Genomic DNA, 21,325 nt, shown 5'->3' with positions numbered 1-21,325 from the left:
TGTGAACTAATATAAATTCAAAGTCAACATCATTACATAAAAGGGTACGGTCTTTTTTTTCAATAGTTTTATTCATTTCAAACGGGCCGGATCCGGCCCGCGGGCCGTAGTTTGCCCACGGCTGGTCTAACCACTATCTTGTACACCTGAAACTAATATCATATTATATAGCAACTGTAATTGTAAAATAAAATAAAAGAGACTTAAGAGATACGGTAATCAAATACAATGTATGAACCCAGACTAGGTCCTAAACCAAAAACAAAAACAAACAAAAAAACTAACTATAAAAAAAATAACAAGACAATGACAAAAAGTCCAGTACTGAATTACTATTTGATGATGTTAAAAAATTGCTTTCAATTTTTAAAAAAGTGCTTGATTCCTGAACACTGTGATTCTGTAAACTACCACCTGAACAGTGAAGTGAAGAGAGGCAATGCAAGCTTCTTGATGTTTTCTCCTTTATTTATAAAGAACACATTCCCCTGCCCTGGCCAATATAGCTCAGTGGATAGAGTGTCAGCCCTTGGAGCGAAGGGTCTCGGGTTTGATTCTGGTCAAGGTCTTGTACCTTGGTTGCAGGTTCGATTCCCGACCCCGGTGGGGGCGCATGAGGGAAGCAACCAATCTTTGTGTCTCTGTGACACCTCTCTCTCTCTCTCTCTCTCTCTCTCTCTCTCTCTCTCTCTCTCTCTCTTCCCCTCCCTTCCACTCGGTCTAAAAATCAATGGAAAAAATATCCTCTGGTGAGGATTAACAAAACAAAACACAAGGAACACATTACCCATTTCCAGCTTCACCAGTGTTTGTGGTATGTGAGCCACACCTCCTGCAAAGCATCATCCACATCTGAGTCATCTTGAGGCCGTGAGAGCAGCTGATAAGGGGGCAGATAAAAATGCATGTCTCCATGGACATGCCCAGTGAGATATTTCACCAGGTGCTCACCTGCTTTAGAACGTGATCTTATTTGTAACCTGGTTTCTGGCTTCCCAGGCAATGTTAGATGTCTGACGGATCCTAACGTTCAGCCTCTTCTTTTCACTGATCCTATGCAATAATGCCCACGGAGTACACAGACACACATATAAACTTTATATGATGTAAGGTAACAAAAACACGTTTAAAGTCATGGCAGGCGATAGACTCATTGGACCAGCAAGCAGGAGTGTGCGGTGACTTAGTAACTTTACAGAAGTCACTGGAATCTTGAAACACATGAAGAGTGAACTTCTACTTGGGAAGTTGGGAACCACGGTTCCTTCTCTCACGGAAATATCCGTTTCAATGATTCCAACATCGCCGCTTCCAGGTAACGCTGGCGGGCTGGGCCTCGGGAGAGCAATGCTGACCCGGCCGTGGTGCAGGTCATCAGCCAAGGGCAGTACCCTCGCTACACTAAGGTCACATTCCTGGTCATCCTGGGACCGACCGTGTAAAAGGAGACGTGCGGGCGACTCGTTGGGGCCTGCTGATGTAGCTCGGGTTCCTGCAACAGAGGGAAAGGCTGGTTAAAGAGGCTGAGGTCACTGCAGGCGCACTGCGGAGGGAGCCCCACTCGCCAGGTCAGGGGAAATGAGGGTGCAGCGAGGAACCCACATGTTCACACAGCGCCTTCCTTTACCTAAGTATTTTCTTCTTTTTTGGGTTTTGTTGTTGTTTTTGGTTAACCCTCACCCGAAGATATTTTTCCATTGATCTTTTAGAGAGAGTAGAAGAGAGAGGGCAAGACAGACAGAAACGTGGATGTGAGAGGATCACATCGATTGGTTGCCTCCTGCATGCACCCTGACCAGGGCCAGGGCTGGGAGGAGCCTGCAACCAAGGTACATGCCCTTGACCAGAATCGAACCCAGGACCCTTTGGTCCACAGGCCAATGCTCTACCCACTGGGCCAAACCGGCTAGGGCTACTAAAGTATTTTCAATAACACACTCTAGAAGTTTCCCAAGTTCAGGATCTAAAGAGCCACCCAGCTCAAAGAATCAATATTTGTTTATATGAAGGCAAATTCCTGCAAAGATGCACCATTTTGTCTTTCGATTTTCCTGTGGAAATTCTAGCTTTTGTATAAAAGTATACAATATTTATAACCTTAAAAACACACAGTCCCTCTGAAGGACAGGGGTAAAATTAAAGGACCCGCTCCACATACACCACTCATCTGGCTCCATCCAGAGGTCATCGCCACTCTCCTTCTGAAGTGTAATCCCGAGCCACCCACTCATTCCTCGAGGGGCCACGGCCTGTCTGAGGGTTTCGCCCCATTAAAATGCGTGCTACCTGCTTTCCTGCCGGCGCTGAGAACGCCGGCTCTGACTCCAGGTGCTGTGGCTGCACCCAACGTCGTAAATAATGGAACCGCGCCCCATGCATGATTTACGCGGCGATGGAATAGCAGGCAGTCTCCGGGACAGAATCACTCCAGCTCCGGGGCTTAATTTACCGCCTCCCAATCGCACAGGCCGAGAGCAAGAGCGGAGGGGACCGCTTAGCGAAGCGCTGTCAGGTCGGTGCCTCTGTGTGGCTGGGCCGGGGACTGCGCGCTCACGGTCTGGCCTTGTTTTCCCCGCCCGCTGCACAGACGCAGGCTGTCTCTACATACACCAGGGGTTGATTTATGTCGATCTCAGTAGGAGAGGGACTAACAGGGAAGATCTGCTCCAGGTTTCAGGTTGTCATACTCCCATCCCCCCAAACTGACAGGCGCGGCAGAGAAAGACACAGAGCTGCCTAAAATAACCAGAAAAATAAACCGACAGTGAATTGATGCCTGGAAAGATGGGGGGCTGGGGGGTGGGGGAAGGATTGTTTGTATTAAATATTCATCAGGATGAAACCCATTTCCAAACCCCGTGACTTCGGATAAAAATAAAAGGCGCTTGCCTTTCCCGTCAGCTGTAATTTTTAGTGCAAACTTCTAATTGTTTTCATTCGTTTTGTTTCGTCCTAATGTGCCTGGCGGGAGGTTGCACCTGGGTTGGCTGCCTGTTGTTCACCGACAGAAACCGGCGTCTGGGAGATAACGACAGTGTTACCACTGAAAGTTCGGTCCAAATGGGAATAATCGGGTAGGAAAGTGTCGTGGTGGGTATGTGTCAGTTTTGGAAATCTGTCTGTTTTTCCTTCTAAACCTTCCTTCTATTGAACGCATGATCGGGGGTCTGTACCGACTGAGATCCTGTTTCTTTCACGCACACTGAACGCTGTGTGCCTCAGGGCCCATCTGAAACACAGGCATTTGAAAGGTGTCCCCCAGCTCTGTGGACTGCGTGGAGACTTCTCCAGTTGACACTCATCACACACCCCACCAGCACCGCCAGTTCCTCCCTGCACGGGCGCCCAGCACAGGCCGCGGGCTCCTGAGAGCCACGTCATTCCCCACCCCCAGCTCTCCAAGCTGCCTCTTGCCCGGAAACTGCCCTGTCTGCACGCTGGGCCACAGCACATTCCCCTCCAGGCGGATCACACGCAGGGCACGTGGTAAAAATACCCATTCTCTGGCCCGAGTTCCCCGAGTCGGGCCCAGAAAGCCTGGGAGAGGCCCGGGAGTGTGCATTGAACTTGCACCCACCGAGCCTCCCTGTGCTGACAGCCACTGCCTAACCCGTGGGACACCCACCCAGCGAGCGCGTCCCGGGTCTTAGGTGCACCTCCCACGCAGGAAGCATTCGTGGGGATACCCATTCCTGCCTCCTAGTGGCAGGAGCAAGGACTGCCTCCTCCCTCAGCCTCTGATAAAGAATGCTGGGCCCACGGGAGACCCCGGCGGGGAGTGGGCTGAGAGGTGGGGTGAGCGAGGAAGGGGTCTCCGAGAGCCACCAGGTGCCTCATCCCATCATGGTACCCGACCCAGCGCCACCGATGGCCCCGACCGACGCCAGCCACCGACCCCTTAGCTTCAGACCACGGTGGCTGCCTTCTGCAGTCCCTCCTCCAGCGCTGCAGACACTGTCCCCAGGGACAGGAAGGCTGGCACTGAGGGCGCGGGGGAGAGTAACCCAGAAACGCTGCCTGCCCCTCAGCGCTGGGCTGGCTGTGGGCCACACTCCAGGGCCCAGTGTCTGCACCCGCCGCTACCTGGAGAGGGTGCACGTGATTCCAGCAAGAGTCCAGGCACCGCCAGCCCCGGGGAGGGGTCTAGTACAGCCCTGCTGTGTAGTCAGTGCAGGCGCCATGAATGCCTTTGGACTCTGAGGAAACGGTACTTAGCGGGTGGTGTGAAATTGCAAAGCAGACGAGTTGGTCTTTGGCAATGCCCCACTCTGTCCCAGCACCCCTCACTTCCATCTCACTACAAGGCAGCCAATAACCCCGAACCCAGCCACCTATCAGAACCCCCCAGGCCGTTCCGAAACACAGACGTTCAGACTGTTCCCTCCCCACCCCCCAACTCCCCGAGCCAGGCGGACCAGAGGTGGGGACCAAGAATCGGCCTCCAAAGGCCACACAGACGACGCCCTTTGGCAGCCCGGGCCCTGCAGGCTTCCCCCCCGCCCCCGACTTGGATCATGTTTGAACGGGTGACCCTTGAAGAAAACCAAAGTCCCCGAGCCCCCTAAGGAGTGAAATGGCACTTGACATGGAATGACTCACGTTTCTTCAGAGACCCAAAACCTAACGTTATTTTCACGCTACACATTCATCTGCGCTGCTCCAACATCTTTGTCGTGACTGGATGGTGAGTCTCAGCAGATGAGCGTGCCCCGTGCACACACTCCCGGCATCGCCTTGCTGGTGACACTGCCCTTAGAGGAAGAGCGATTCGTTTCGGGGAGGCCCCAGCAAGGCTGTGCTGACCGTGGGGCGTCCATGGCCACCACTGGCTGAGCCCTTCTGAAAATGACCAGCAGGCCAGGCAGGTGGGAGAGCCGGAGGGCAGACGGGACAGACACGCGTACAGGGCAGTTGCTGTACTGATGACAACACCAAGGTCACCTGCTCTCAGACCTGGTTCCCTGGAGCAAAGCGGGAGCGGGAGCTACTGTCTCCACCGCAGGACGTGCACCTCAGCCACCAGCTCCCCACGGCGAAGACTGGGCGGGCCTTTGCTGCCCACCGAGTCAGCCTGAGCCCTCTCGGTTTAATCTACACGCTTTTCAGGACCCAATCCTATGGCACAGGTTCCACAAAGTGGTGTAGCCTGTGGTCAACAGCCCAGGACTCAAATGAACCAGCTTCTCGGGCAGGAGCCCCCTGGGTGCATGGAAACTACACACACACACACTCACACACTCACACACACACACACACACATACACACACACTCACACACACACTCACACACTCACACACACACACTCACACACACTCACACTCACACACACACTCACACACACTCACACACACTCACTCACACACACACACACACTCACACACACACTCACACACACACACACTCACACACACACTCACACTCACACACACACACACACACCCTGCAGCAGTGCAGGCAGCAGCGTGGCAAACTGGAGTCATTGCAGAGAGGAGGCCAGGATGAAAGGACAAGGTGGGGAGGGGCTGTGAAGGGCTCGGCTGCCTCTCCTGGGCCCTTTAGGGGCGAGACTCACTGCAGAATGGAGAGCGGTGAAGGGAAAAGAACGTGCAGATGGCATTGTGCTGGCTCGGTGGCCTTGTGACTCCTGAAGGAGGTCCTCATCGGCCTGAAGAGTAAGGACGAGACCACTAAGCCCAGGGCTGCAGGCCTGGCCTCGGGGAGGTCTAAAAGGCCCCTCGATGCCAGGTTCACCTGGACCTGCTTCTTCAAGCAGAGGCCTGGCCACCGGGGGCTCTCCAGTGGCCAGCTGACCACGTGCAGGCCCATGTCCTCCTTGGGCCGAGGGCACAGAAGGAGCTGGCATGCTCCTAGGCCTGGCCCTTTCCTGTAAGTGCCTCAGGAGAAACACAGCCCATGGTACGTCTCAAGTCCAAGTTCTCCAAAGGGCACCTGCACACAGCACCTGGGCCCATTGGGCAAAGGCACCCTGTGGTTAGCAATCAAACATGGGCCTCTTCAGAGCTGCCTGTCCCGAGTCCCCGACTCTAAGCAGGAAAATCCAGCTATGTAAACACCCTTCAGAAGTTTCCAGCCAGGCAAACCAGCTCCCCTTCCTCGCATCCTGTCTGTTCCTTCAGGACCCAGCGCTCTGGGCCGACACGCACGGCTCTACACGAACAAGCCTCGCAAACACTTTAGGAAACACGGGGTGTCCCCAGCCCTCCGGGCCAGCACGGTGGCCACTGTTCTGTTTCCACCGATAGATTATTTAGCTGGTTGCATGTCCAAGTAGCAGAAACTTCTTGAATTTCTCTCCCTGTGCGTCTTCAAAGCAACACTGAAGCTAAGAGGCATCCGGAGTTCCGAAACGTCACCCTCCATTCCTGTTTCCAAAGGCATCTAGGGTTCCCCCTTGTCCTCATCTATATTTCAGAGGGACCCTTGGATCGGACCCTCTTCTGAATCTCCTCCCCACCTCCCAGCCCCCACGCAGACCCCCGCACACTGGCTGGTCTGGTGGAAAGACACGTGACAAAAGGTAACTACGGAAAAGCCACGGAAGCAATGGTGGGCTTGGACGTCTTCTGGGGTGACTGTGCTTGGCGCTGGGTGGGGGAGCCCCTTCATCACCCCATGACCCCCACTCAGGTCCAGGTGTGGGAGTTGACAGGCAACATTCTTCACAGTCAGAAGGCCGGCCCTTCGAAAGGGGACCCCCGCACCTCCACAGCCATCCCTCCCAGCACCAGATTAAACCATCAAGACAGCAGCCTTGATGAGAAGCCCGGCATTGCTCCATCTTCCTGCCACCGGTCTGAGGAAGTGGCCTGAGCTCACGATCTGTCACGTAGCCCCTGCTCCTCTGCGCTGCAGACCCCACATCCCTCTTCCCGCCTGGCTGCCGTCACTGCCTAAAGCATTGGCTGGGCCCTCCTGATAGGCGTGAGCATCTGTCAGAGCTCCCCTGGCCCGAAGGCCTGTGAGACACAGCCCTGCCCTGGCAAGATGTACGGATTGAGCTGCACCCCAACTGCAGGGAGGACTGTTACTGCTGGAGCTGCTGGGGATTCAATGCGCGTCTACTCGGTGCCAGCGATGGGGCTGCACAGGCAGCAACTCCAGAGCGCAGGGCCAGCGCCCCGGTGCGGTGCTGGTGGAAACCCGTCTGCGAGGCCGGCTTTCCCAGCAGCCAAAGGGGAGAACGTCCGTTCTTACTGGGGACACCATCGCAGGGTCGTAAAATGCGCTTCTCATTTAAGGTTGTATTTCTATGGGCCAGAAAAATGGTTCTGTGACTTCTATTCTGCCTAGTATGATTTTGGATAAAAAGAACTGTATTTTCTGCATATAAACTGTCATTCATGTGTGCCAACCGACGCTGACTCTGTGTCTGAAAATTAACATACTGTGTTCTCACGATCCCAAAGCAACTGTTTTCTTGACATTAACGTCCTTTAGAAGGACGGCACCCATCAGAATTGCCCTCAAACCAGCAATATCGACACACATGCCTCTCCCAGGGAGTCCAGGCTGTGCACCTGCTGCCCACGCAACATCTCTCGGGGGATGTCCAACAGACACCTCAAGATCTACAAGCCCCGCTTCAACTTCTGGTCTTTCCCCCCCAAACCCACTACAAGGGACAAGCAAGGCCACATGTCCTGGCCCCGTTCCCTCCGGGATGGTAGCGGACCTGGAGGCGAGTAAAGGCCGTGTTCTCGCATCATCCACCTAAAACAGGGGTGGGGAACGTCAGGCCCGCGGGCCATACAAAGCCCAAGAAATCATTTGGTCTGGCCCTGCCAAGGCATTCGGGGTGAGTTAATTAAATGTGTGACCAAATAGAGCAGGCTCACTGGATAATTCTGTGTGGCCCTCAAATGATGCTATAAACATCCACATGGCTGTTGGCAGGAGACAGGCTCTCCACCCTGACCTAAAACCACAAGGTGAGCCCTAACCGGTTTGGCTCAGTGGACAGAGCATCGGCCTGCGAACTGAAAGGTCCCAGGTTCGATTCCGGTCCAGGGCATGTATCTTGGTTGCGGGCACATCCCCGGTGGGAGGTGTGCAGGAGGCAGCTGATCGATGTTTCTCTCTCATTGATGTTTCTAACACTCTATCTCTCTCTCTTCCTCCTCCCAGGAGGCAGCTGATCGATGTTTCTCTCTCATTGATGTTTCTAACACTCTATCTCTCTCTTCCTCTCTGTAAAAAAATCAATAAAATTTAAAAAAAATAAATAAAACCACAAGGTGAGAATTTTTAAGTGGAAAGAAAAGGTGGAAAGGTCTGCGTTACCTGCTTCGTCGCCTGCTGCGTCGCCTGCTGCGTCACCTGCTGCATCAACTGCTGCGTCACCTGCTGCGGCTGCCTGCTGCTCTGCTGCGCGGGAAGGCTGGAGCCGGAGGACTTGGCAGGGGAGGAAGCCAACTCTGCAACGGAAGATGGCTTTAGAGTGACATGCGACAACGCCAAGCTGCACAGGCTAACAATTCCGATTTACGGAGAAATGCAGTCGTGTGTAATACAGCAGCCCTGACACAAAATAACCCTTAGCCAGACACAGGCTGTTCTGTTTGTTTGTTTGTTTGTTTGTTTGTTTGTTTGTTTTTGTTAATCCTCACCTGAGGACATTTTCCCATGATTTTCTAGAGAGAGTGGGAGGGGGGGGGAGAGACAGAGAAACATCGCTATGAGAGAGACACATCGATCGGTTGCCTCCTGCACACACCCCAACCAGGGCTGGGGATCAAGCCTGCAACTGACCGGAATCAAACCCGGGACCGGTCAGTCCGCAGGCTGATGCTCTATTCCCTGAGCCAAACCAGCTACGGCCACAGACTGTTTTTAAAGTTCCCTGGAGGTCACATCCTTTTAGAACTTAAGTTTTCTAAGGAAATAAAAATATAGCAAACAGGCTCGAAATCAATTCCTCTCTCGACATACTCGTGTCATCCAGGGGCAAGGTGAATCCACAGCCTTAACTGCTGACCGAGGAAAATAAACAAACACAGGGCAGGTGGGGAAACGAAGCGAGAGGGTTGGTCTGGGCCATGATCCTGGTCAAGCTACTAGATTCATGGCGCAAAATACTGATGAATGAATATTCGCCCACAGGAAATGCTGCAAGAAGCTGAGGTCAGATTATCAAAGGACACAGTCAATGCTTGTGGAGGTCTGTAACATCCAAAGCAGGCCATCCGGAATGTCCATGGGAGGCAGCCTCAGCAGAAAGAAAAGAATGGGGCTGCTGAGAATTAAGTCCAAATTTTAGTCGCAGCGAAGGGGGGTGTGGGACATTGTTAGGGGAGGGGATGTTTTCTCAGGCCTCTCAGCAAGACTTGATTAACTTAAAATCTTTCTGTGGAATTTACTTTGCCAGACAACTTTTTAGGGCCAGGCCTCCCTCCCCAACTGCTAAGGAAAAATTTGTCTGCCTTACAAAAGGATCTGGGTTCAAATCCTACACCCGCCTCTTATTAGTGACCATGCTTTCCGGGAAGTGGCCCCACTGGGAGTGTATCCTCTCAAGGCAAAATACCGAGATGCTCAAAAAGACTTCAAAATCGGGTTGCATCTGTGGACATCCTCCCCGCCCTCTCGCATGGTTCTCGGCTCACCTGCACTGTAGCCATAGTTCTCATTTCCACCTTTTAACTTTTGCTCAAAAGTTTCTTGGTTTGTCTCCACATCTGCAGATTTCCTAGAATTAGACCATTTAAAAAAGCAAACGTTAGTCAGCGATGGATGTTTAGTTCGCACTGCTCCGCCCAGAGCATTCTCACACACTGAACGTAGCACAAGCCGCAGCTCGGCCCTGGCTCTGGGGTGGTGAGCCTCAGCATGGACACTCACGGCCACCCACATGGGGCCCATGGACTCCACTCCCAAGTCAGTTCTCAACCCTCAGATACCAGTGACCAAATAAAGCAGGTTGGCAAGCTACAACCCTCAGGCCAAATCTGGCCCACCACCTGTGTTCATAAATAAAGTTTTATTAAAACACACCACACCTGTCTGCTTACCTACTGTCTACAGCTGCTTTCATATTACAACAGCAGAGTTGATTAGCTGTGATAGAGAGCATGCGGCCTACTTAAGCAGAAGTACTTACTCTCTGACTCTTTATAGAAAAAGCATGCAGCCTCTGAAATAAAAAGGCAGCCTCTAAAATAAAGCACAAAGCAGCCTCTAAAATAGAGCAGAAATCGGCACAGCTTCCCAGGGACAGGAAGTTGGGCAATGGAAACCCAAAGGTTTGTAAATAGTCATGCTTGACCAGTCAGAATTTATTATAGGGAAATAGTTTAGGATACATGCAAAGGTTTACTTGAAAGCATGCTCATTCGTGAGCTAGCTACAGTGGCAAGAACTGCAAATAGCACAGGTGGCCACCCATAGGGGCCTTAGTGAAGCAGACAGCAGTACATCTCTGCCACCGAGTCCCACAGGACGGCTGCCTTAACAGTGCTCGCAGCTACTCCGGGCAACTGCAGGAAGGGCAGGAACTTTCCAGTCCCCGCCCCCTCCAACATACAGCAGTGAACCTACTGTGATGTCTGCCTGGCCAGGTTCATGTGCCCTGACCCACCCCGCGAGACCTCAGCCTGGCTGTCCAACATCCTTGCAATGGTCCTCGAGTCCTGAGCCTTGACTCAAAGCAGGAGGGACAAGAGTCATGGTACACAGTGTCCTCTTGTGGAAAAAGTTGCAAATGCCAGACACCAAGCAGAAAACCTCCAATTTCCTGAGAGCCAGGAAAAGCGGACCGCAACCCACCTGGTGCATCCTACCCTTCATGTCGCCATTGGCGTCTATGGTGGCATAGGGGCTTGTCAGAGTTGTCCGTTTTCAGTACTTAATTTTGAGTAGCAGAGTCCTAAAATCCTTCAGTTACGTGGGGTGTGTGTGCGTGTGTGGTGTTGCTGTTCGGTTGTTTTTCATTTGGTTTTGTTTTAAGAAGGTAGATGTTATTTCAAACTTACCTTAGAGAACTGGATTCTGAAAACAAATCAAAACAAAAAAAACATGAAATTATATTAGCAAAATCAGGACAGTAATTCTGAAAATAAAATCTCATCACTTTTTATAGACTCCCCTGATTTTAACACATTACTGAACAGGTGACCCAGTAGGTTTTAAGTTCCCCTACCCAGAATGATCAAATGGCTTCTACGCATAAGGAAAGTAGAACTCATTCCTCGCTATCATAAATATTAATAACCCCTGAGTGCCTGAAACATGGCAGGGACCTACTAAGTGCTTAGTGACTACTGCAGTTTGACTAGCAAGGTGATAAAGACAGCGTTGGCCCTGCAGGCAGGGCTGCCCTGCGTTCCACGCCTGCTGCCATTCACGCAGGACCCGCTGAATGCCCGCACCCTGCCAGCCTGTGCAAGGCATTGTCTTACCTAATCGTCACAACAAGGCAAGAGGTAGGTGTTAATGCAGTCATATTTTTAACAGACTAGACACCACTATATTAGCATTACCATATTTTTAGCAGAGAAGGCGTTATACTGCTTAAGCACTATATTTCTATAGCTCTAAGATATGGTTTCAATTAATATGTATCAATGGTATCAATTCATACAATTGTGTTCGTCGGCGTCGTCCCCCCCACCACACCCCCCAAAGGCTGTTTAAATTGCTAATGTGTTTACTCAATGGGCTCCTGGGCGGGAGGAAATGAGAACTGGAAAATGGGGAGTGACAGGGCCACACACCAGCCCCCACCGTCGGTCTCTGAGGTCCATGTCCTCCACATTTCTGCTTCCCTGCCTCCGCCTTCTATTCAGGACGCTCAGGAGATCTAAAAAGCATTCATTTTCCTCATTGTTTAGATGATGTTCTCACTTATTTTCAGTTCTAACGCCTGCTGATTCACAGCCCACACTGAAGCTCAGACACAATCGTGTTTGGAGGAGAGAGGTGGCCTGGTCCTGAGGGAGCACCGCTGGCCTTCCCGGGGCACCGGGCACTCAGCCCCTCAGCTAGAGGCTGTGGCCACACGCCTCCAGGCCAGCTGAGTGGGGTCCGCAGCCGTCCTCAGGCAGCCCCCAGGGAACCGGTCAGAACTGAGAGTTCTCCAGGCACCAGCCAAGCAGAACGTCAGAAATACTTTTAAGAAAGCGTGATGTTTACTATTTGCAAGCGCGGAAATAACTGTCACGGGGAAGCCCAGGGCTTGGCTGGATCCCTTCCATTTACATCCAGGTGAGGCGTCCTGTCCCGTTGTGAGTTACGCCCGAGGGGGCGGGCCTTGCGAGGAGGTTGTCACAGGCCCTCAGCTCACAGGGGAATAGAAACATCTCACTCTTACACGGGTTTATCATCTCAGAGTTAAATGAAAGGTAAATTCTAGGATGAATCGCAGAAACGTGTAATATGTTCGTTTCTTTGATTCTCACAACTACCCTGTAGGATAAGGCTTATTCCCATTTTGCAAATGAGGAAGCTAAGAGTCAGAGAACAGTGGTTCTGCATCCACTCCGGGGGCCACCAGCACCCCAAACCTTCTTCCTAGGCTGGCGGGGAGCAGACAAAAGCCTATAGGAAGCAGGATCAAAGCAACCAGATGTTCTGTGACTCTGCCACAGCTGGTGGGGGCAGGAGCCATCCCACAGCTCTGAATAACCCTGGTTAGCTCTGAATCAAAGGGCAAGTCACCCAGTAGCTTCCATTTAAATCCCAGTCTATTTTATTTGACTTGTCCCTCTGTGACTCCCAGGTAAAAACAAGCTCCCATCAAAACTGGGCCGACGGGAGTTCAGGAATTTTCACTTTGTCTCCTCGGGAATGAAGTTGCATCACAAAGTCAATGCCCCAATCACAAACCAGCTCCAGGCGAGAGCGGAGGCTAGACCGTGAGGCTGAGGCTAGGCCACGTTCTTTACGGACTATCACGGTGCCTGGCACACCCCCAAAAAGCACCCACCAAACGGCGGGCCGTGTTCGTAAAATTAAAAACGCAACTAAACCAACATGGAGCCTAACATCAAAATTCTGATTTTAAGAAAAATGACTTCCTCGCTGTGGGGTTGGGGGAACGAGAAGGGATGTACATGCATAGCCCGTGGACATGGGCAATAGGGTACTGAGACCTGGGGGTGTGGGTAGGGGCTGCTGGGTGGAGGAGGGGGAAATGGGAAATATCTGTAATACTATCGACAAAAATAAATATATTACAAAATAAAAGAAAGAAAAATGACTTAATTGTAGAAAATACTCAAATAAAAGTAGGTGAAGGTTTTTGGAGACAAGGATAAGGATGGAGACCCCTTCAGCACTTGGAAAGTCCTGAGCCGTCCGCATGCCAAAGGCTCTGTGATTTCTGACGTCACAAGCCCACCCCAGTGTGGAGCCTGACCCCCAAACAAGGCCACTGCTTCCGTGGACCTTGGGGTAGCTCCGAAGACCCCACTCAGAAGAAATGTGTAATGATTTTCATGAATTTTATTTGTGCTATTTCGGTTAACAGGAGGCCTTTTGATTTTTCTTTCTACCACTATGTCAACATTCACCTACAAAGGAAGACTTGGAATTCTACAAAACAAAACAATTCAGGACTAATCAGTGCTGGGATAGGTAGGTATTATTCTAGATTTTAAAAAATACACAAAACATGGCACCTAAATGACACAGCACAATAGCCTTATATCCTCGCAGATAAACACACAAATCAGTCGATGTCTTTGGTGAGAAAGGTGCCACCTCATCACCTTCGCAAAGGTGGGAAGACCTGTCCCCCTGCACCTGGCCCCCAAGGAATGGCTTCCTCCCTTAAGAACGTGCATCCCCGCTGCCGATTTCACACGGCTCCTTCACGGCCCTGACAGCCAATGTACTTTGGGGAAGAGCTGAGGAGCTCATGAACTTCAACTGTAGGTACCAAGAGTTAAAAATGTGTACAAATCCATAGGAACAAAGAAGTTACCTGTTTTCTCTCTCCGGGAGACACAGCAGCAGAAGATTACAATCAGAACAACGATCAGGATGAAAAGCAACGAGAATGACACTGCAAGTAGGGCTATGGCCCAGGTAGGCAACGAGGCACCTAGTTTATCAATACTGCCTGTAAGGTCGAAGAGAGAAAAACACACATTTAGTGATGCTGACCCATCTGGGCATGACACCCTGATTCTGCCACACTGGACGCTTGGTTACGTTTCCAGTACTGTGACGGCCACCCTGCCCGCTGCCCCGAGGTGCCATGGGCACTTCCCTTGCGAGTGCGAGTTATCAACCCCTTAACAGCATCTTCCGCTACAATCTTGCTGCCGCCAATGGACACCTGCTTAGTAACACTGAGCACCTCTCCCACGCCTGAGACATAGGTGAGACTGCGCCGGACAACAGCACCCGATTGGAAGAATGGTCCTCCTGCTCTGACCGCCTTTATTTAGTAAAGAAATACTTAGTGTGCCTGGCAGGTGTGGTTCAGTGGTTGAGTGTCAACCTATGAACCAGGAGGTCACGGCTCCATTCCCGGTCAGGGCACATGCTCGGGTTGTGGCCTCAGTCCCCAGTGAGGGGCGTGCAGGAGGCAGCCCATCAATGATTCTCTCTCATCATTGATGTTTCTCTCTCTCTCTCCCTCTCCCTTCCTCTCTGAAATCAATAAAAATTTTAAGAAATATTAAAAATAAATGCTTGGTGAGCAGCTACTGCTGGACAAGACCAGAGGTGGACCTTTGGTTCTCGCTTCCATGTCCCCACCTGCCGAGAGCTCAGCGTCCACAGGAAACGAGGACGGATAGAGGAAGGGTCACTCGGTGCCAAGCCTTCACTCCAGGGCCACCCAGTCCCCACCCACGAATTCACTTCCCATGTAGCAACTGCTCTTTCCTCGGCTTTTCAGGGCCACCTTCCTTAGTCCTCTCTGCCCTCCTATTTTGTCCAGTCCTCCTGGAGTGGGGGAGAGAAAGGCTGGGGGGCAGCCCTGGTGGAGTTGGGGGAGAAAAGCTGGGGGGCAGCCCTGGTGGAGTTGGGGGAGAAAGGCTGGGGCGAGGGCAGGGTGGGCAGGAAATGAAAGGAGGTGGAAAGAGAAGGAAGGAAGGAGAGAAGAAAAGCCAATTTGATTTGTTACAGCCACGCCTTAGAGCAGTGGTTCTCAACCTTCCTCAACCTGCCGCGACCCTTTAATACAGTTCCTCATGTTGTGGTGACCCCCAATTTCATTGTTACACATTGAACATAATTAAAGCATAGTGATTAATCACAAAAACAATATGTAATTATATATGTGTTTTCTGATGGTCTTAGGCGACCCCTGTGAAAGGGTTGTTCAACCCCCAAAAGGGTCGCGACCCACAGGTTGAGAACCGCTGCCTTAGAGCTCTCCAACACACATCCTGCGACGATCTACATTCAAATTTAAATTAATTAAAATTATACACAATTCAATGCTCAGCGCCTCAGTCCCACTGGCCACATTGCAAGGGCTCCGGTGCCGCAGACCCAGAACAATGGCCTCCATCCGGGAAAGTTCTGTTGGACAGCGCCCCCTAGCGCCGCGCTGTGGGAACTGCACCCATGCTCCAAAGAGCCTGGACCACTGCCCTAGGGGAACCCAGTGCAGGCAAAGCACTCTGAGGTTCCTCTGTCTAAACGTGAGCTGTGGTTCAGTGCAGGCTGCCGCTCCACCCTGAGTGCCTAGGAGTATCTCAGTGTAAAGGCATGCCATTTCATTAGCTCCTAGTCATTAGAAAATATTAAAGCAACAGACTTCCAATGAAGGAAGACAGGTTTGCTTTTAAATAAATGAAGCTTCGCCCTGCCAGGGTTGTTCAGTGGTTGGGCATCGACCTATGAACCAGAAGGTCACGGTTCAATTCCCGGTCAGGGCACATACCCGGGTTTCAGGCTTGATCCCCAGTAGGAGTGTGCAGGAGGCAGCCGAGTACTGATTCTCTCTTGTCATTCATGTTTCCCTCTCCCTCTCTCTCCCTCTCCCTTCCTCTCTGAAACCAATAAAATATATATTTTTTAATAAATCCATGAAGCTTTCATAGGGTGGTCTCTGGGTCTTGTGTCAGCGGGACCACTGAGCTCCCTTTGGCCTCTGGTTCATCGTCTATAACAGGTCCTGCTCCCACCAGGCTATTCAGAGACTCAAGAGATGCTTGTGAGATGCTGAGGGCACTCAGGGACGACGCGCTTGTGCGAGACAGCTGTGGCCATCCTCAGTTCCGTCCGATGAAGGCTGCTTCCACACTGAAGTGGGACCACATGAGGAGCTTTCACAGCAAGGGAGGCAGCTGCGGTTACACACGAAGGTCTGGCTGAAGAGTCAAAAGACAGTCTTCCCATTCACCCTGGAAACAGTCGCCACGCGGCGGCCTCACCGGAGGGCTCCCCGCTGGAGAACACTGTCAGCATGCCCAGCTGCTGCCAGCCAGCCTGGGCACGGTCACCTTTGTCCTGACACCACCTCGCACAGAGGTGGCTCACCCTCAGGGAGGGCCTGTTTAAAGAAAGGGAAGGGCCACCTTGCAGGGGTTGGTGACCAAATCGCGGGAGAGAGTGGGCGGTATTGTGACCTCACGCACGCCCTCGTCCCTTCATTCAACCACCAGGTTCAGCTAAGTGATGCCTGCATGCCCCTAAAAGCCCCAGAGTGTCACTAGGGCGGCAGCTGGTGCCCACGGCTCATGCCTTCACTCCCTGTTTTGTGACCACACTCCGTTGGGAGTCATCCAGCCCTGAGCTGCACACCTGGCAGAGACTGGCGCTCTCCCTCTGCCACCGTGGAGCCCAAAGAAGGATGTGGCATGTGTGCCGGGAAGAGGTGTAATTTGGACAAGAGCTTCGCAGAAGAACCCTTCATATTTTAACTAGAGGCCTGGTGCACGAAATTTGTACACAAAATTCCTCGCAGTCCGGGAGCCCTCAAGGGATGCCCAACTGCGGCAGAGGCAGAGAGGCTCCCACCACCGGCTTCTGGCCGAGCGGCGCTCCCCCTGTGGGAGTGCACTGACCACCAGGGGGCAGCTCCTTCATTGAGCGCCTGCCCCCTGGTGGTCAGTGGGTGTCATGGGGACTAGTCATTCTGCTGTTTGGTTGATTTGCATATTAGCCTTTTATTATATAGCATAATAATTTTTAATTTATCAGATGTGACAAATATATGTATACCGATCTGCATACACATATGCCCAAACAGCATGAAATTTTTAGTGGGAAGCTAATTTTTAAATGAATACACTGACAGTGGATTAAAAGAAAAATAAATAGTAGTCCTATATTGATAAATCAAACATGGTGACAGTGGCCCCAAACACAGAATCTTGGAATGAGCTCATCCTTAATCCAGCCCCTTCGTCTTACAGATGAATCGCGTGGGACAAAGAGACTGGGTACAGCGGTCAAGGGCAGGGGCTGGACTCGCGTGTGTCCATTCCGCCCCACAGCTGTCCAATACGGACCACCCCTCCTGGGGAGGATACAGCCCAGGTCTCACAGGAAACAGGGCGTCCGGGCGGACACCGCCCCGACAAGGGCCTCTAGTGAAGGGGGGCGTGATGGCTCAGGTCAGGCGGCCTGGGCCCTGCTGAGAGGATGAGGACGCTATACCTGCGCGACCCAGCAACGTGGCTGAGGGAGATGATCTCCACGTCCACACGGCTTGCCTTCCTCCTACATCCCCTCCCCCGGCTTCTGCACCTGAGGGCTGCGCTGCTGAAGTTACGGTGCGACCAGCCTCGGCGGGGAGGCTGTCCTTTTCCCATCTGTGGAGAAAAGGAAAATAGCACCTCCCAGATGCTCTCACAGAAGCGCTCAGGCTCCAAAAGGGCGCGTACAGCTTCTCTAAACCAACTGGATTGACACAAATGTCACCCGCAGCACGTGCGGGCCAGAAGGGACCCAGGAGGGGCCCAGGAGGGACCCTGCATCCAGGAAAGCGATGATGACAACCCCTCCCTGCTGTCCTGTGGCTCTGAGGCAGGGACTGTCCTCTGGGCGCTGACCCACTGCTCCTCACACCAACAGCAACCCATAGGCAGGCCTCACAGTCCCCGTTTCACAGGCGAGAAAACTGAAGCACAGAGAAGTCGAGTGACCTGCCCAGAGTCACAGAGCGGGGGAGTGGGCCAGCTGGCTCTGAGTCCAGGCTGTCTCGGGTCCCAATCTGGGTCATGACGTTTGATTTATCAATATAGGATATTTATCCTTCTTTTAGTCCATTGTCAGTGTATTCGTTTTAAAAATCAGCTTTAAGTTTTGCGATTTTCCAGTTCAGTGGTCCCCAACCCCGACTGCCTAGTGGAGTCATTTGGGAGCTTTATTAAATGCCAGTTCCCAGGCCCTGCGCAGACCAATGAAATCAGAGCCTGCGGGGCGGGTCCTTCGGTGTTGAAGGTCCCCCGAGACTGACAGGCAGCAGCAGGGAGAGCGCCTGCCCTGTTCTTCTCCCGCTCGGTTTACAGGCGGGACAACTGCGCCCACAGGTCGATGACTTGTCCACAGTCACCCAGCCAGTGCCAGAGCCACGTATGACTCGGGCCTGACCCTCCAGCCACTCTCCTCTGCCCTTGCAATTGCCACTCTTCACAAAACTAAGGTGACCACCAGGAGCCACTCCATTCTACAAGATGCTCTTGTGTCCTGCAAAGATCACATTGTTTTAACATCTCACAGCCCAAGCATTAAAGTAGGAGAAAGCCACCCAGGTGGTCAGATAGGGCTCAGTGGGACTTCTCTCCAGGCGGGCATGAGAGGGCTTTCGGTTGCACGTGTCTGCGGTGCTTGGAGCTCACATTGCTTCTGGAATCGAGAAAATCGATTTTTATAAAACATTGGCATTAGCCCTTTCCTTTAAAAAAAAAAAATCAATGTGTACTTCATACAACTTTTTGCCTGGAAGAATTTGGCTTCCTGAACTGCCATTGGCAGCCTTCACAGGCATCGTTCAGGAAATGAACACAAATTCCTGGCATTTTTTTTGGGCACAGGTGTCAGGGCTGATGCAGGTCCGACTCCTGAAGAAGCCGGACGGGTCCCTTCTGGACTGGCCGGGAACTTGGGGGGCTCCTGGAGCCTTCTCGTCGCCAGCTCCCCCAGCCACTAAAACTTACATAAAACACACACCACGCAGCCAGCCACCAGCTGCTCTGGAACCTGATGAATAATTTAGAAACAAATTACCCTTTTCCAAATGAGCCCAATAAAGTAAGACTCGTGGCGAGGCCCCCACTGCGCCCCCTCTGTGAGGCAGAAGGGACTCCAGCTGCCCTAAGTGAGGCTCCCCACTTCCCTCGTCCTGGTCTAGGAAGGACTCAGCCGGCGGGGGGAGCTGAGTGCCCCTCGCCCTCCGCTACAACAGAAAACCTTTGCAGGCAACTCCGCTCCCTAATCCATGTCCATGGGCATCATCCTTCAGACCAGAGCTGCTGGCTGCATTATTCCTTTTTTAAGATGCGTAGTTTAAACACAATTTCATTCCGTTTGGTGCTGATGGACCTTTTTTTCAATCTGCCTATTCAAAGCCCAGGCCACTCTATATCATATTTAAAGAGCTTAAAGCAAGCAGGTGGCTGGCCGGAGACATGGAGGGTTGGGGCTAGGACGGGGGAATGGTGGGAGTTGAACATCCTACGGAGCCAAGTGCTCAAAAACGAATAGGGACGTGTCAGGACGCCAGAGCCAAGCTGAGCGTCAAAGTAAATAATTTAGGAGCAAAATTACAATGTCATGAGTAAAAATGAGTCCGCACTAAAGCTGTGTTTAGGAAAAGGAAGGAAGGGGCAGGAAAGTCTTTTCTTTACAGAGGAATGCCAACTCATAGATACAGAAAAATGAGGAAACCGGAAAATCGCTCTTTCATAGCCACCAACCAATAATTGCTTCAGGCAGAGACCTATGGGTGAACGCAAAAGCTATCGGGTAAAAAATACTGAGAAACAAGAAATTCACACAGTCTCCCAGATTGTGTGCTCATTATAAAGGCAAAGGCACCTTTGCAATGAAGAACTCCGGGGTCTCCATCTTCACCAAATGATCAAACACACTATCAAGGAGAGAGAAAATGGGCCTCACGTGCCCACTAACTTCACCCACGTCTTGACAAAAATGTTTAGCCTCAATCAAAGCGTGTTGGAGAAAACTCTGACAAATCTATGGAAGGGCATCTTGCAAAAATCACCTTTCAAAATGTTTATATCAGGAAAGTCAAAAAAGGTGGGTGAACGGTTGAAGATGAAAGGAGACTTAAGAATATCTGACCGTCAATGCTTGGCCTTTGACTGGAAGTTGGTTTGGGGGAAGGGCTATAAAGGAAAGTGGGTAAATTCAAATATGGGCCGTACATTGTATAGTAGTACTATATCAATGTTCAATTTCCTGACTGCCCCCTGCATTGGGGATACACACACTGGCTGTGTTCTCATGAACCATATGCTGAGGTATTTAGGGGTGCAGTGTCATAAAGTCTCCAACTAACTCAAATCATTCAGCAAAAAAAGAAAAAGAAAGAAAGAAAAACAAGAAAAGGGGAGAGAGAAGGAAGTGTGACAAGTGTAAACATTTGTTGTATCTAGGTATTCGCCATCCTGTTCTTGCAACTTTTCTGGGTTGTTTTTTTTTTAATTTTCAAAATAATAAGCTGGAGGGAGAGGAGCAAGCTGGCTGAATTCCAGCTTCCTCTTCTCATAGAGTCTTGCTGGAAGCTAACCTTAGTTCCTTTCCGCTTCAGAAGCTGAAATAAATTTACCTTGACTTAAAAATCAAAGGGACACCAGTTTCTGTGTCCTTGACTCTCAGATGCACTGAGGCGCACCAGAAGCAGGTCACAGACCTGGCAGCCCTGGTCCCCAGGCCTGGGGCAACACCAGCTGGCTCAGATACCGCTGCTCCCCGCGGATGGGATGGCTGTCTGGCCCCTCGGCTCTGCCTTCTCCCTGACCTATATTCACTCACGCTTTCATTTCTGTTGGCCGCCTGGCCTCTAGGGGCATCTGAGCTGGAGACAGAGACCAGGGCCTAACGTCAGGGTGAGCCTGTGTGGGACAGCACGGGGGTCAGTCCCTGCAGGACACAGTGCCTCTCATGCTGAGCACAGCTGGGTTCTGAATGGCCTTTCACAGCTCACAGGGAGACCACCTCTTACAGGCTGAATTGTGTCTCCCCCTCCCACCCTCAAATTCATGTTAAAGTACTAACTCCCAGTACTTCAGAATGTGACCTTATTTGGGAAGAGAGTATAGAAGCTACCGTTTAGTTCAGGTGAGGTCAGATTGGATATAGAATGGGCCCTACTCTGATATGATTAGTGTCCTTATTTTTAAGAAAGGAAATTTGGACACAGACGAGAACACAGGGAGA

General features: G+C 51.6%; 1 protein-coding gene across 3 annotated transcripts in view; it reads right to left on the bottom strand.

Annotated features, from left to right (window-relative positions):
• Nucleotides 1-1,075: 1,075 nt before the first annotated feature.
• IGSF5 (immunoglobulin superfamily member 5) overlaps nucleotides 1,076-21,325 on the bottom strand; it is a 33,708-nt gene continuing 13,458 nt past the window's right edge. The window contains exons 5-9 of one of the 3 annotated variants that reach the window (XM_059686491.1): nucleotides 13,941-14,078; nucleotides 10,990-11,005; nucleotides 9,625-9,707; nucleotides 8,303-8,436; nucleotides 1,076-1,492 (exon numbers count right to left, since the gene is read on the bottom strand). In XM_059686491.1, the coding sequence (XP_059542474.1) occupies nucleotides 1,397-1,492; nucleotides 8,303-8,436; nucleotides 9,625-9,707; nucleotides 10,990-11,005; nucleotides 13,941-14,078 (467 nt within the window). In that variant the 3' untranslated portion in view covers nucleotides 1,076-1,396. The remainder of the gene's footprint in view (nucleotides 1,493-8,302; nucleotides 8,437-9,624; nucleotides 9,708-10,989; nucleotides 11,006-13,940; nucleotides 14,079-21,325) is intronic. The other 2 variants (XM_059686492.1, XM_059686493.1) reach the window with 2 other exon arrangements.

The sequence above is a fragment of the Myotis daubentonii genome, chromosome 3 (genome assembly GCF_963259705.1).
Source record: "Myotis daubentonii chromosome 3, mMyoDau2.1, whole genome shotgun sequence".
Lineage (NCBI taxonomy): Eukaryota > Metazoa > Chordata > Mammalia > Chiroptera > Vespertilionidae > Myotis > Myotis daubentonii.
Note: the sequence above shows the minus strand (reverse complement) of the source record. Positions and strands in the feature narration are given on the sequence as shown.